At 46.6% G+C, this 13,987-nt stretch overlaps 1 protein-coding gene across 7 annotated transcripts in view; it reads right to left on the reverse strand.

Moving 5' to 3' along the window:
* CCDC180 (coiled-coil domain containing 180) overlaps nucleotides 1-13,987 on the reverse strand; it is a 56,375-nt gene that overhangs the window by 3,214 nt on the left and 39,174 nt on the right. For 2 of the 7 annotated variants that reach the window (XR_011254311.1, XR_011254312.1), the window contains exons 27-35: nucleotides 13,409-13,581; nucleotides 13,098-13,153; nucleotides 12,903-12,981; nucleotides 11,095-11,172; nucleotides 7,029-7,095; nucleotides 6,236-6,377; nucleotides 2,929-3,089; nucleotides 2,254-2,391; nucleotides 1,677-1,757 (exon numbers count right to left, since the gene is read on the reverse strand). Coding sequence is in view for 1 of the 7 variants with exons in the window: in XM_069576121.1 (XP_069432222.1) it covers nucleotides 1,646-1,757; nucleotides 2,254-2,391; nucleotides 2,929-3,089; nucleotides 6,236-6,377; nucleotides 7,029-7,095; nucleotides 11,095-11,172; nucleotides 12,903-12,981; nucleotides 13,098-13,153; nucleotides 13,409-13,581 (1,006 nt within the window). In the remaining 6 variants the exon portion in view is untranslated. Of the gene's footprint in view, nucleotides 1-1,645; nucleotides 1,758-2,253; nucleotides 2,392-2,928; nucleotides 3,090-6,235; nucleotides 6,378-7,028; nucleotides 7,096-11,094; nucleotides 11,173-12,902; nucleotides 12,982-13,097; nucleotides 13,154-13,408; nucleotides 13,582-13,987 lie in introns of all 7 variants that reach the window. The other 5 variants (XR_011254310.1, XM_069576121.1, XR_011254313.1 and 2 more) reach the window with 3 other exon arrangements.

The following is a 13,987-nucleotide window of genomic DNA, read 5'->3' on the forward strand; positions in this document are numbered from 1 at the left end:
CACCAGCAGGGGACTAACTAACAAAATAAGATGCACAGCTCCTGGAAGTGCTCACAGAGACGGCGACTGGCTTGGCCAGCATCTGCCCAAGGGGAAATTAGGTTTCAAAGGAGCACACACCTGCGATCCACCCTCCCATCTCCCCACTGACATACACACAGACCTGTGACCAAAGGGAAATGACCAGGAGGAGGACAGCCAAAGTTACCAGCACCTATTTCCGGGAGGAAGGACCATATTCTTCTCTTTCTTTTTAACTCACATTGAATTTCTTATTTTACTATAAAAATACTCATTGTCTTTGCAATCCAAACTTAAAAAATAGAAATAATATATTTTAATTACTTAATAGAGGAGAGATAAATGGACAATATTTAATATATGATTTGAGTCTTTGCATAGTTATAAAAGCAATTCACACAGTATAAAAAATTTAAACATCATCTAATGGGGAAAAAGACTTTAGAAATCTCTCACAATCCCACTCACCAGAGGTGGTCATCAACAGTTGGGCACCTGTTTCTCAGGCTCTGCTATTCTCATTTTGTCCCTCTTTGCCTCTGTTTCTCTCTCATACAGATTCATTTATATACAAGTGAGGGTGCACGTTTATGTCACCTATGTGTTTTTTGAAATGGTATTACAGGTAAGTATAATTGTCACCTTGCTTTTTCCTGTGACAGTATTCCTTCAGGTGTTTCCAGCTGGCACATAGAGACCTACCACACCCACCTGAACAGTTGCACAGAATTCCCTCCTATATCTGGACCATAATTTATCCAATCCTTTATACACGGATATTAACACTGTTTCCAATTCTTTGCAATTTCAAGCATTGCTGTGAAGAATATGCTTGAAAATATATCTTTGAAAAAGTATGCAAGTATTTCTGCCAGATAAGTTCCCAGGGTTAGAATGGCTAGGTCAAAGCACGCACGTTCAGGACTTTGAAGTCACTGACAGAGGGTTCTCCAAGAGAAGGGGTGGAGGTACACTTTTCCGAGGGGCTCTGCGGTGCTGGGGCCTCCTGCCTCACCAGTGCTGGGTGTCACTGAATTTCAAACCTTTGCCAGGCTCTTGATGAGAAATGATACCTTAACAATGTTTATATTTGCACTTTTCATCATTGGTGAAGTCAAGCATCTTTCAACATTTTTTGACCTTTTGAATTGTATGTGTTTGTCCTTTTCACAAACTTGACCTGTTAAGAATTCTTCATACCACAGGAATATCAGGCCATTCTCTGACCTATTCGTTACTAGAAATATTTTTCCAGTTCGTGGTTTGTCCTTCCATCTTTGGACATTTTCCCTTACTTTTGTTTTGGCCACAGGGATGTACACACCATTCCTTTACAGCTTCTAGCTCTCAAACTTAGGAAAGTTGTCCTTACCCCAAGATTATGAAAATATTTAGTATTAGGATTTCATTTTTTATATGTAATCTGACTCATTGGGGACTTGCTTTTTTAGTTAAAAAGATAATTTTAATTTAAAAAAAAGAAACAAAAAATTCATCAGTCCCCGCAATAGAGTATCTATTTTCATACTGGTGGAGTTGGGGGAAAGCAGACTCCTCCAGATCCATCACCTATGTCACCAACCCCCTGGAGCCAAGGGGGCACAAAGGCCAGTGGGGAGCATACTTGCAACCTGGACATCATCAATGGTGACCACCTCATCCAACTGCAGCAGGAACTTCTCGGTGAAGGTGGCCAAGCTGGCTATGAAAAACCGGGCGTACTTCCTTGTGGATTCCTGGAAGAAACGCGGGGAGCATGGTGCTATAAGGAGAGGACCCTGCCTCCAAAGGCAGGCCGAAGATGGGTTTGGAGAGCAATGCATGAGACAAAACCAGGGCCATGAGTCAATTGTGTCCAAGTTAACAGGCACCTGGTCTTTCTCCAGGAGGCTTCTCCTAAGAGTGACTTGAAGATAGGAAATGATTCTGCAGTGGCTAAGGGACACACACAGACAATTTACCAAAGAGGAAAGAAAACTTGACAGTCAGGATCTTGGGAGAAAAAAATTTCTAATTACTAATTAATTAACTTAGAAATTTTAAAATGCAAGTTAAAACAGCCAATAAAGACCATCTCCACCTATAAAACCTGCCCACTTTCATGCCCTGCTTTGGCCAGGGTGCCAGCATAGGGCTGGGCTCAGTGCTGTTGGTGGGCTGTCAGCTGGGGTGACCTTGGGAGGGCAGGGCAGCCCTCAGCACCTAAACACCGGAGTAGAAGGCACTACTGACCTCCAGCTTCTCCTTGGTTACCACAATCAAGGCGTCCAAATCTTCCTGCCTCTTCTCTTCCACTTGACATAGAGACTCCAGATCTTGGAGCTGTGCAGGGTGTCCGAGATTTGGGTGGAGCTTCTGGGCATTTTCATCCTTCAGACAATCCAGAAATCAGTGGGTTTTTTGACCTGGTCTTGAGGACCAAGAAGTCACTGGCCTATGTCCTCTGCCAATTATAGCCATGATGTGTGCGTTGACGGGGGTGTGTGTGAAGGGCTGTGGATATGCAAAGGAGTGGCAGGGTACGCAAGACTGAGGCATGGCTGGAGCCAACTCCGAGGGTTAGGAAGTGGGAGAGCTGAGCATCTTCCCCGGAACAACCAGGGATTCAGTCCAATACAATCAACAGCATGAACGTCCCCTGGTTCCAAGGACCAAGTGGACAATCATTGTTGATCTCAAGGTCCACAGCCCCACAGAACCAGCCAACCTACCTGTTATATCCAAAAAGGAATGTGCTGAATCCTTTCCATGAAGGAGCTGTTGGCTCGGCTCTTATCTCTCCAGGGCCTAGTGTCTCTCACCCCCACCCAATAATCCCAGGCCTGGCCCAACTCCTTCCCTGGGACTCAGTTCTGCTGATGCCCCGCCTCTATGTCTGCACTCCCAGGGTGATCCCGGGGGCCCCACCTTCCTTTTCTCCAGCTCTTCCTGGTGATTCAGGAACTGTCCTTGGATCTCTTTGGTGGAAGCACAACATTTTTTCCAGTGGTGCTCCTTGAAATTCTCCATCACCAGCCAACACACCTGGGGCAGAAGCTCCTCAAATCTTCTCATCTGGGCCCGTAATTCTGTAGGAATCGGGGGTGGGGGCCAGGGGAGAGGACTGAGCAGAGCCAAGTTGCTGAGGCCATCTCTCCAACAAAGGCTTAATGCAGTTTCCCAAAGAGAAAGGCTTGGTCTACAGTGCAGTAATAGCTATTCCATCAAAAGGGGTCCTGTGGGCAAACTGGTATTAAACATACTGGATTAAGCAAGACCAAAGGACTCACAGTGTAGGACTTCCCAGCACTTTATAAACCACACTGCGTCTTTCAGCAGTTCTATTTCACCCATTCTCTCTTCACATATTACCTTGACCCAAGTCTCCTCTTCTCCCTCTGGACCTCTATGTAGCTGCACGCCAGACCTACTTTTTCCTTCACCTCTCTTCATCTCTTTCCTGTATTTCTAGTCCTTTGTTTTTCCGTGTTACATTTTTGGTTATTTTCTTTGGCACTAAAGCCACTCATAATTTTAAAATATCAACAATTTATTTTTCCAATATACACAAGCTTTATTGGTTCTCTTTTTATTTGGTTTCTCTTTACTTGGTTCATATTTACTTGCTCATTTTAATAGTCTTTTGTGCCTTACCCATATTTCTAATTTCCTCTTTTATTTAACCCAAAATAATTATTGTATTTTATATTCTGTGTCTTGATACATTCAATATCTGAAGTCCTTACTGATCTCATTCTGTTGCCTCATGCTGAAGGCACCTTTTTGCTGTGGGGTGTGTGTGTGTGTGTGTGTGTGTGTGTGTGTGTTTTGTTTTATAGTGAGCTCTTATTTGGGGCATTCTTTGTGTGGGAATCCCTGGAGGCCTGAATTGACGGTAGCCTTCTCTGGAGAGGATCTGTAGTATCTCTACTAAAGAAGCATCCGGGCATGACACACTCAAAATAATTTTAAGCTATCATCTAGAAATCTTTTGGATGATCCACAAACACAAAGTTGAATTCAGGTTTATCTAAGTGCAACTTCAGTTTAAACACCACAAAAGAAAAAAAAAACAAAACACCACAAAAGGGCTGACTTATAGTTATAGATTCTCATTAGGGTTTTTCTTCTTTGTCCAGTGCCATGGCTTATAATAAGACACGTTCCTTCTAGTCAGTGGGGGAGGAGGTTTTGGTTTCTGTCTCATTCCCCTGACTCTGCAGATGGAGCCCAGTGGAGTCCCAGTTTTATGTGGCTTGTGCCCTTTCAGGCTGCACACCTTGGGTGATCTGGGGCTTGGTCTCTGTTCCCAGTGACCTGGAGGCCATGAAAACAGAGGCTCAAGTGGACCTGAGAGTCAGCCAAGCCCTCAAGGCAATAGCCAGAGTTACTGCTCACTTTATCTGTGTTCCTATTCTCACTTAATCTTAAGGCCTTACATGTTTCTTACTCTATAGCTAGCTCATCCATGCGTTCAAAAGTTTATCACAAAACAGTTATATCCAGAATTTTTACATGTTTTCAGTGGGAGAGTTGCTCAGGATACTTGACTCCCAGTAGGAAATGGAAGTCTTCATTTCACGTGAACTGTCAGCCTTCCTGGGAGGGACATGATCTGCAGCATTTCCCAAACCCATGTGGCCATGGAACCTTTCTTTTGAGGAAGATCACATAGGATGGAACCCCACAGAGTTCAAGTGGGGAAGCTCTGAGCTAGAGAAACCAAATGCTGCCTGTGGTTTCAATTCCAGTCATTCTACAACTACAGGAATGAGAGCCATTGTTGATTTCCCCTGTAAACGGCAAGGCTGTGAGGGGCTTAGTCCTCAAAAAAGCCTTGCATGGTGGTTGTTATCCTTGTCTCCATTTACAGGCAAGGGGAGGTGACTTGGTCAATGTCATACATCTGGGTAATGGCAGTGCTGAGTCTTGATCTCAGGTCTGGCTATCCCCTAATCCTCTCCCTCTTCTACCCCTGCTGCCCCTCAACCCATAGCAGGCCTGTAATGGACCCTTAGGTTCCCTGCCTTACAAGTAGAAATAATTAGGACTTCCAACGACTGCAAAAACACATATGTCTGTGGACATGGAGAATTGGGCAAGGAGAGGGGCAGCGATGGGTGTGTTTTCACAGCTCCTTTTATCTTGTTATAATCAACATAAATGGCAAGATACATCCTGCCTGCCTGTTTTCATGTCCCTGCTCTCTAGGAGGCTGTGTCTATCAAGTTCATCACAGCCCAGGCACACGGTAGACACAGTGGAAGGATTCTTCAAACGATAAAACACAGAGGCACCGTGTGACCCAGCAATTCCACTTCTAGTTTCACACCCAAGAGAGATGAAATCTTACAACCACACACAACATGCACATGAATGTTTAGAGCAGCACCATCCATAACCGCCAAACCGTGGATACAGCCAAATGCCTATCACTGAACAAATAAACAAACTATGGTATATGCACACTATGGAATATGATTCAGCCATAAAAAGGCTACATGACACACACTAACACTGGATGAACAGAGAGTAGGTTAGTGGTTGCTGAAGGTTAGGATCATGATTGAGGGACAGAGGTTCTGAAATTCACAGTGGCGATGGTTGCACAACTCTGTAACTATATTAAAATCCACTGAACTGCAAAGTAGCTTCCCACTAGCTATGTATCTTACATTTGTGTGTGTGTTCAGTTGCCTGGTCATGTCTGATTCTTTGCGACCCTTTAAACTGTAGTCTGAATTGTAGCAGGCTTCCCTGTCCACAGGATTTCTCAGGCAAGAATACTGGAGTGGGTTGTCATTTCTTCCTCCAGGGGATCTTCCTGACCCAGGGACTGAACCCACATCTCCTGCATCGCAGGCAGATTCCCACATGGTAGTGTATATATGTCAATCCTAATCTCCCAGTTCATCCCACCCTCCCTTTCCTCCCTATTTTGTTGAGTGAATATCTCAATAAAGCTGTAAACAATTTTCGAAGGGTGAAACATTTTTAGTGATACAAATCACCATTTTTCTCAAGAAAAATCGACTTTTGGGGGGGGGGGAGGGCATTGTTTTTTCCCCAGTTAAATCTATCAAGGTTTTCACCTAATTCTAAGATGTCAGTTTTTCACAGGGAGTCTCTCTTCTGCCTCCATGTGACCTCCAGGTCAGGAGGGCATCATTCAGGCTGTGAGTGGCCACCACCTTTCTGCAGCCCCACCTGCCACCTGCCTACTGGGCACACCTACCTATGAGGCAGGAGTTGTAGTAATCGTCTGTGTGGCTGTGGTACTCCAGGATCTTCTTGCAGACATTCTCTGCGCACTGGTCGAAGGTTTCGTACATGCAGTCGGGCCTGGTGACTGTGCGTTTCTCTTTGCGGTAAAACTCCTACGGGAGAGGGTTGACAGTGTGGGTGCCAGGCCCCTCTCCAGGGGAATCTGGCCCAAGATCCTGGCATCCTCCTCTGTGCTCTCCTCACCCCTTGGTCTTCTCAACTGCTGTCCCCTACACTGGGGTCTCTCCTCCTCTCCCTGTCTGTCCTCGTCACCACTGTTAGTGTCCTAGGGCTATGCGAGGCACGAGTCAATGGTAAAACTCTGTGCATCCCTCAGAACTAAGATGGGTCTTCCACCCATGAGACCAAGAGCTTTCTATGGAGTGCCAAGCTGGGCCACTAACACAGATGACCCAGAGCTCTGCTCCAAAGACTCACACCCAGGGGGGCCGTCACATGTCATTCTCTGCTGGGTGCTGGCCACTCAGGGGCAGAGACCAGGCTTGTTCCTGGTATCGGGTATGCTAAATATCTGACACACAGGACCCAAGAAATGTTTGGTGGCTGAATAAACGGGTAATGGATGAGCTTTAATTCTATGATGAAAAACACCACACAAGGTGACAGAACCTGGGTAGCTGTGGTCACGGGGGCGGTAGTCCCCTTTATTCAGCTTTACCCAAAGGTATTGGCAGAAGGCAGGGGGGAGAGCCCACCGGGGACATGTGGCCAGCAGATGGCAGAAGGGCAGACAGGGTCCTCACCTCAGCGACCGCCAGCATGTGCTCGTTGCTCTCCCAGAGGAGGCTCAGGACAATGCTTTTAAAATCCCTGCAACACACAGGAGGCAGATCCCTGAGAGGGCTTGTCTAATCACACTAATTGGTGTGGACAAGACCAAATGGACACAACATTCCAAGTACTCAGCAGCCCAGCCAGAACTGGACTTGGACAGCTTGGGATGCCCAAGCATGCTCCCACCTCGTATTTCTATTTGTCTAGTTGAACGCCTCTTGCATGCGCCAAGCTGTGTTTGGCCCCTTCCAAGTGTCTCTGTTCTCTTTTGTTCCTCATTACTCCTTGGAATTACTCACTCTTGCCCCAGGGCCACTGCTCACACTGATTCCTCTCCAGGGAACACAAATAACTTTCCTCTTGGTTACATTTGCTTTTCCTCTGGCCCTGGCTCAGTGGTAATCCCTGACTGCCTCGTTCCAATGCCCTGAGCAGCTCTCAGCTTTATAGCCTCCCCAAAGGGGCTCTGGGGATTGATACGTGTGACTGGCTGACTGATTAACCCCATCTCTCCCAGCAGCTGGTAAAGTCCACCAGGACACACACTGTGTCTGTTTTCGTTCACCATGAATCCCCTGACCAGTGCCTGCACCTATCAGTGTTTCTGTCTTGGTTGAGAGAAGAAAGAATGATTTCTTATAAATATGAATCAAATGAGCAGGACTGCCTGTAGGACCAAACATCCTCTTTCTGATACATCTGGGCTTTAGGCTGACTATGTACACCAGGTGCTTGTCTCAACAAATCTGCCCAGATCTAGCAAATATTCCTGTCAGAAAGGTCAACTGTCTCAATACCAAGAGTGAAATAAGGGACTGACGTGTTAGAACTGCACATACCTGGAGGACAACTATTTTCCCAAAATTTCTGTAAAGTGATGCAGTGACTGTTTTACACACACATCATTTTTGACCGGTTTCTAAAATATATGTATATATATATTTAAATTCCCTCAAATTAAAAAAAAATGGAGAAGGAAATGGCAACCCACTCCAGTATTCTTGCGTGGAGAATCCCATGGACAGAGGAGCCCGGCAGGCTACAGTCCATGGGCTTGCAAAGAGTCAGACACAACTTAGAGACTAAACCACCACCAAATTAAAAAAGGGACTTCTCTGGTGGTCCAGTGGTTAAGACCCCGTTCTTCCACTGCAGGGGGCACAGGTCCAGTTCCCTGCTGGGGAACTAAGATCCTGCATGCCTCTTGGCCAAAAAACGTGTGTGTGTTTGTGTGTGTGATGTGATCTTTCATTTACAAACTCACTCATCATAATTAACGAAAATTAGAAATAAGCTGAAAAGCAAGATGGAAAAATTAATGCTAACATGTACTATATTCCCTTCTGCTGATGTTTAAATTGGTTTGGAATTAGGTTCATGTGCTTTTTACATTCCACACCCTTTAAAGTGTTCCCCCTACATTATGCTATCATTTTAAATGGCTGTGTAGCACCATTGGGTATGTATGTACTGTGTTTACAATCCCCTATATTTGGACTTCAGGGTTTCCCCCCATTTTTAGCTAGGATAAAAAGTATTGCATGGTACATCTTCATGTAAACGTTTCCTTCCTGAGAGATGGTTTCTTTGGGAGAGGGACCCATGGAGCTGCACAAAAGGTATAACTTCATGGCTTTCACCACTACTTTTCCCAACCCTTTCTAGAAAGAGAGTTTGCTCTCTGTTGACTTTGACAAAAACTGCCTTTGAGCAAACATCAGGTTCTTCTATATGCCTTCACTATACTTTTCCCAATTTCTGTTGCATGACTCATACTCCCGGCATGGCTTTACCAAGGATAATTTGGAACTTTATTGGCTTCTTGTGTAAACAAGATCTCCCTAAACTGGCTCGTCTAAGACCTCTCCCTCCCTGCCCGCAACCTCCCCCCCCCCCCCCCCGCCACCCCGCATCAACACCTCTGCTCCTTCTTCCCCATTTTGCCACCTTCCGCCTTCCCTTCAGTTGCCTGGTTTCCTCTGATATGTCCCCCTCCAAACCGCTGCCTCCTCCATCTCTCTGTCCTTCCTGTCAGACCTTTCCCTTCCCACTCCAGCCCTCAACTCCCTACAGCTGCTTGAACTAAGTTTAGGCCCCTGACCCTATCAAGGCTCTCAAGGGACTGAGGGACTCCTGAAAGCAACTGCCTGAGGCTAAAGGGGAAAAGAGGCTAGTGAGAAGCATGCTGGACATTTCACCCACTCATATGTGCTCCAGAATTCAAAAACTCTTATAATTATTTATGTGAGTTCAACAAGAAGTTGTCCTTCTTGCAATGGGACATAATCGGAAACACTGATAAATAGATAAAAGAAGCTTTGACTGAAATGTCATATGGACAACAATGTATAAGATCGGACATGATCAAACATTTTAAAGAAACTAAGGTTGACTTGATGGAGACAATGCTTTTAAGCCCTCTTTGGAAAATCATCCTGGCACCTGGTTTATGGGGTTCCCAGCTTCATAGGTGGGTAAGGAAAAACCTTACAGTATTGTGGGGACCTTAAGAAGAGAGGATTTCACCCAAATCTATAGGTACTGTGGGTGAAATCTGACTTGTCTTCCTAGTCTCAAGAGGCTTTTAAGAGTCTAATCTGAGATTCTTTATGAAAAGCTCCAGCAATGCAAACATAAAAGTTTTAGTGGTCAGTTACCACTCTTGCTGCATTTATATAAATAATCAGGCCAACTCTAAAGAGACCAGACTTGTTTCATAAACAAGAATCAAAAAGAAAGGCAACAGAAATTTTACGTTTCAATAACTATAGCACTCTCTTGTGATTAGTAGATCCTAATCCTATTTGTTAAGAAGGCTGAGTGCCGAAGAATTGATGCTTTTGAATTGTGGTGTTGGAGAAGACTCTTGAGGGTCCCTTGGACTGCAAGGAGATCCAACCAGTCCATTCTGAAGGAGATCAGCCCTGGGATTTCTTTGGAAGGAATGATACTAAAGCTGAAACTCCAGTACTTTGGCCACCTCATGAGAAGAGTTGACTCATTGGAAAAGACTTTGATGCTGGGAGGGATTGGGGGCAGGAGGAGAAGGGGACGACAGAGGATGAGATGGCTGGATGGCATCACGGACTCAATGGACGTGAGTCTGAGTGAACTCCAGGAATTGGTGATGGACAGGTAGGCCTGGTGTGCTGCCAGGGGGGTTGCAAAGAGTCGGACACGACTGAGTGACTGAACTGAACTGAACTGAACCCTATTTGTTAGCTTTGAGGATTCATGACTTCCCTGGAAACTGGACCAGATCTTGCCATCACGCACACTTTGTCAATTCTTATCAAATCTCAACTCTTCTGTTGTTGTTTAGTCACTGAGTCATGTCTGACTCTTTTGTGACCTCATGTACTGTAGCCCACCAGGCACCTCTGTCCATGGGATTTCCCAGGCAAGAATATTGGAATGGGCTGCCATTCCCTTCTCCAGGCTCAATTCTTCTAGCCTCCTCTATATTTGGCTACAACTCCTCATATTAATATTTCTAATTTTTCTCCCACCCTCCTGACTTTATGTCACTGAGAGCTGAACCCTAAATGTCTAGGTCCCTGGTAGGACTCGCAGTTGTTCTATAGCTGGCTTTTCCTCCAGGATCCAAAGAAGCCCTGCCAGGTGGAAGTGGGTGATGGGCAACTGGAATGCCAGGAGCTGCTCCCAAGTGGGCCACTCTGGGGCTTCAGGCCCAATATCTGGAAAGCTCCTTGACTGGCTGCCCTACGATCAAGCCGCAAGAGATGGAGCAGCTGGCCTTGAATAAACAAAAGGTGACTGAACAGAAATAAACAGATTGTTCAAAGGAAAGAAGAATGTCTTGATGAATGCCTAAATTTGGTGAAAATGTCTCTCAATAAATTTAGGTGAAATAGGCTGAGACAAACAGACGTTGGCCCTTACCAGTAACCCCGCAGACCTCTCCTGCTCTGTTCCTCTACAGCTTATTTTCCCCTCAGTTGAGTCAGATTTAGCTGCCAAGTGACAAAGATGGCAGGTTAAAATGGAGCTAAAGGGAATGGCATTGACACTTACTCTGCCGGAGGAGGAGGCTTGTCGCTGAGCACCTGGTACTTTCTATCCAGTCGGTTGGGCTTGGTGTACCGCATGATGCTGTGGGGCAAAGGTGGGTTAGTGCTCTGCAAGCTGGGGACAGACACAAGCAGATCTGAGTCTGTGGGAGCCCTACCTGGACTGCCTGTGCAGCCCAGCCCTTCAAGCTGCTGCCCCACCCCTCGACAGCTCTGCACACAGCCTTATAGTAGGGATGGAGCCCTAACCGCTGAAACCCACACAAGGCCGAGGGGGAGGGACGGAGGGGCTCCAGCCCCGAAAGTAGAATCCTTGCTTCCCTGTGGTGAGGACCCAAAGAAACACAGACTGAGAGCCGCAGGTAGGGATGCCAAATTTTCAAATAAAAGCACATGTTAAATTTGAATTTCTTAACACATTATAAACCAACTATACTTCAATTACATAAATTTTTAAATAAACTTGAATTTCATATAAGCAATAAGCAATGTTTTGCATACACACCATGTATTACATGGGACATACTCATATTAAAAAATATTATATGTTGTTTCTCTGAAATTCAAATGTAACTGGACATCCTGAATTTTCATCTGGCAGCCTTAGCAGCATGTATATTTCACTGGTAACCACTGAGACTGATTATACAAATGGACAATGGCTATACTGTAAATATACAGAGAACCCTGGCTGATAAGCGGTAACAACCTGCCTAGGACACCAAGCCCTTAGCTACAATAAACAATTCAGGAAGCTGGCCTGCTGGAAGTCAGACTTGCAGGAAGACAATTGTTATCTTTAGTAACGATCCAGGAAGCCAAATAATACCCCCTGTAACAATCAACCCTACAGGGCCAGGACCTGCTCAGTACCTGACAGCTCCCTTAAATTTTGTCCCTGCTTCCAATTTAGGATGAACAAGTCAAAGACGTACCCCTAACCAATCACACAAGATGCCCACTGCACTTGGGCCTCCTCCAGCCTTCCCAGGGCAACCACCACTAACAGGGCACATCTGAAGCCCTCCCTTTTCTCCATTACACCCCTTTCCCACTCCCTTGCCCGCCTTTGTGTCTGTGCTAAAATGCAAGTGATAGTGGCTGATTCCCTGGTTGTAGCAAGCTCTGCATAGTCTTTGCTCTTCCCATTTGGTTGGTCTTTGTTTATTTCCACACTGCAGATGGCATGCCTGTTCAAAAAGACTTTCTGGATGTATGCAAAGCAGGGATCTCTTCGGTGTCACTTCTTCAAAACCAAGAGTTAAACTAGGTCAATAATGGCTCATCAAAGACTCAGAAAGTCAGGTCAGCCATGTGGCTTCTGTCCTCCACCTTCTATAAAATCGGTGTCAGGGGCCATCCAGGGCCCAAGTTCACTGAGCCATGAGTCTAACGACCCTGACAGGGCATAGTGGGCAGAACACATGGCCCGGATGCAGACAGCCAGGGCTCCCAAGACTCTGTGATGTCATCCAAGTAAAGCCACCTCCAAGGTCACATCCTCTGACAGACACAGTGTGAATGGGAGGAAGCTGTCACTGTGGATAACCACCCAAAGCCCTGACAGGTTCTCAGGGTGGAGGGCTGTGAGAGTCAAGCCACTGGGCAAGGATGAGAATAGACCTGTGTAAAGCTGGCTTTGGAGTTGGCCCCTTGTGGGGTCCCGACTTGGAAGGTCCCTATTTGGAGAGTCTGTGAGCATAGGAGGCACATTCTGAGGACGTGGGCTGGCCAAGGGTAGCCTCTGGCCTCCATCTGGGGGTCGGGGTTGAGTCTGGGGAGGGGAGACTGCAGGCAGCCTAGCCTCTCTACCTTGCTACCGAGGTGGCACTGGCGATGGACAAGTCTTTCTTCAAGGAGTGCTCTGCTCGGTTCCGGAGTCGCCTCAAGGCTTTGGGTGATGGATACCCAGGAGAACAACAGAGAATCCAAGGTGAGGAGGGACAAGGTAGCACCCCCAGCTACCCCACTGTCAGCGCCTAAATCCACAGGCCTGTCTGCCCCTACCTGTCTGGGACCGTTCTTTGTCGCACTGATGGGTTGAAGACTTTGAGTCAGGAAACCTGAAACCGAAGGAAAGGATGTGAGCTTTTCCCCAGTGACCAAGAGGATGGCTCAGGCCAGGCACTGGGCACCATCCTGGTTAGCGCACGATGCCACATGAGTCTGCCCAATCGTGAGCTCTACTTCAGATGAGGAAGCTGAGGCTCTGAGGGGAGAAGGAAGCCCCTGCACAAGGTCACAGCTGTTAGGCTGGGATCACATGGGGACTGCCCCCTGAAGGTTTGGGCCCCACTGTTCAAACCCGGGCCACTCACTGCAGGATCCTCTTGACCACCTCCACAGCTGGGTCTTCAATCATGGACTTCCCCATGCGGCTTGGCTGGGCAAAGGACTCAGGGGTAACCATGTCTACCTTAGCCTCTTCTTCATAGACTTCTGAAGATAACAAGATGTCACTCTCTACCTCCAGGTCAGTCAAGACGTTGTCCTGCAGGCCAAAGAGCAGGGCCTGATTGTGGGTGTCAGGGAGGCAGTCAGGCTGGGTTCCCATCCCAGAACCATTTGGCCCAGGTGCTGCAGGCTGACCACTTTGAGCCTCTCTTGCCCGTTCTGTGAAGCAGCAGGGATCATATATACCTTAGAGGGCCATTCATTCATTCATGTGTACATGCTGAGACCTTCAAAAGTACTTCTTGAGTGCCTGCTTTCTGCAAGGCTCTCCCTGGGCCTGGGACACAGGGTAAAGGGGCCACATGTGACTCTTATCCTCATGGAGCTTATAGTCTGGTCAGAGAGACAAGACATTGAATATGGACGTCTACAAATAAATGGTCAAACTGGGGCCAGTACAATGAAAACAAAGTTACAGCATCTTCCCTGAGGCTGAGGGCCAT

This window comes from Ovis canadensis, chromosome 2, assembly GCF_042477335.2.
Source record: "Ovis canadensis isolate MfBH-ARS-UI-01 breed Bighorn chromosome 2, ARS-UI_OviCan_v2, whole genome shotgun sequence".
In the NCBI taxonomy this organism is placed as follows: Eukaryota; Metazoa; Chordata; class Mammalia; order Artiodactyla; family Bovidae; genus Ovis; species Ovis canadensis.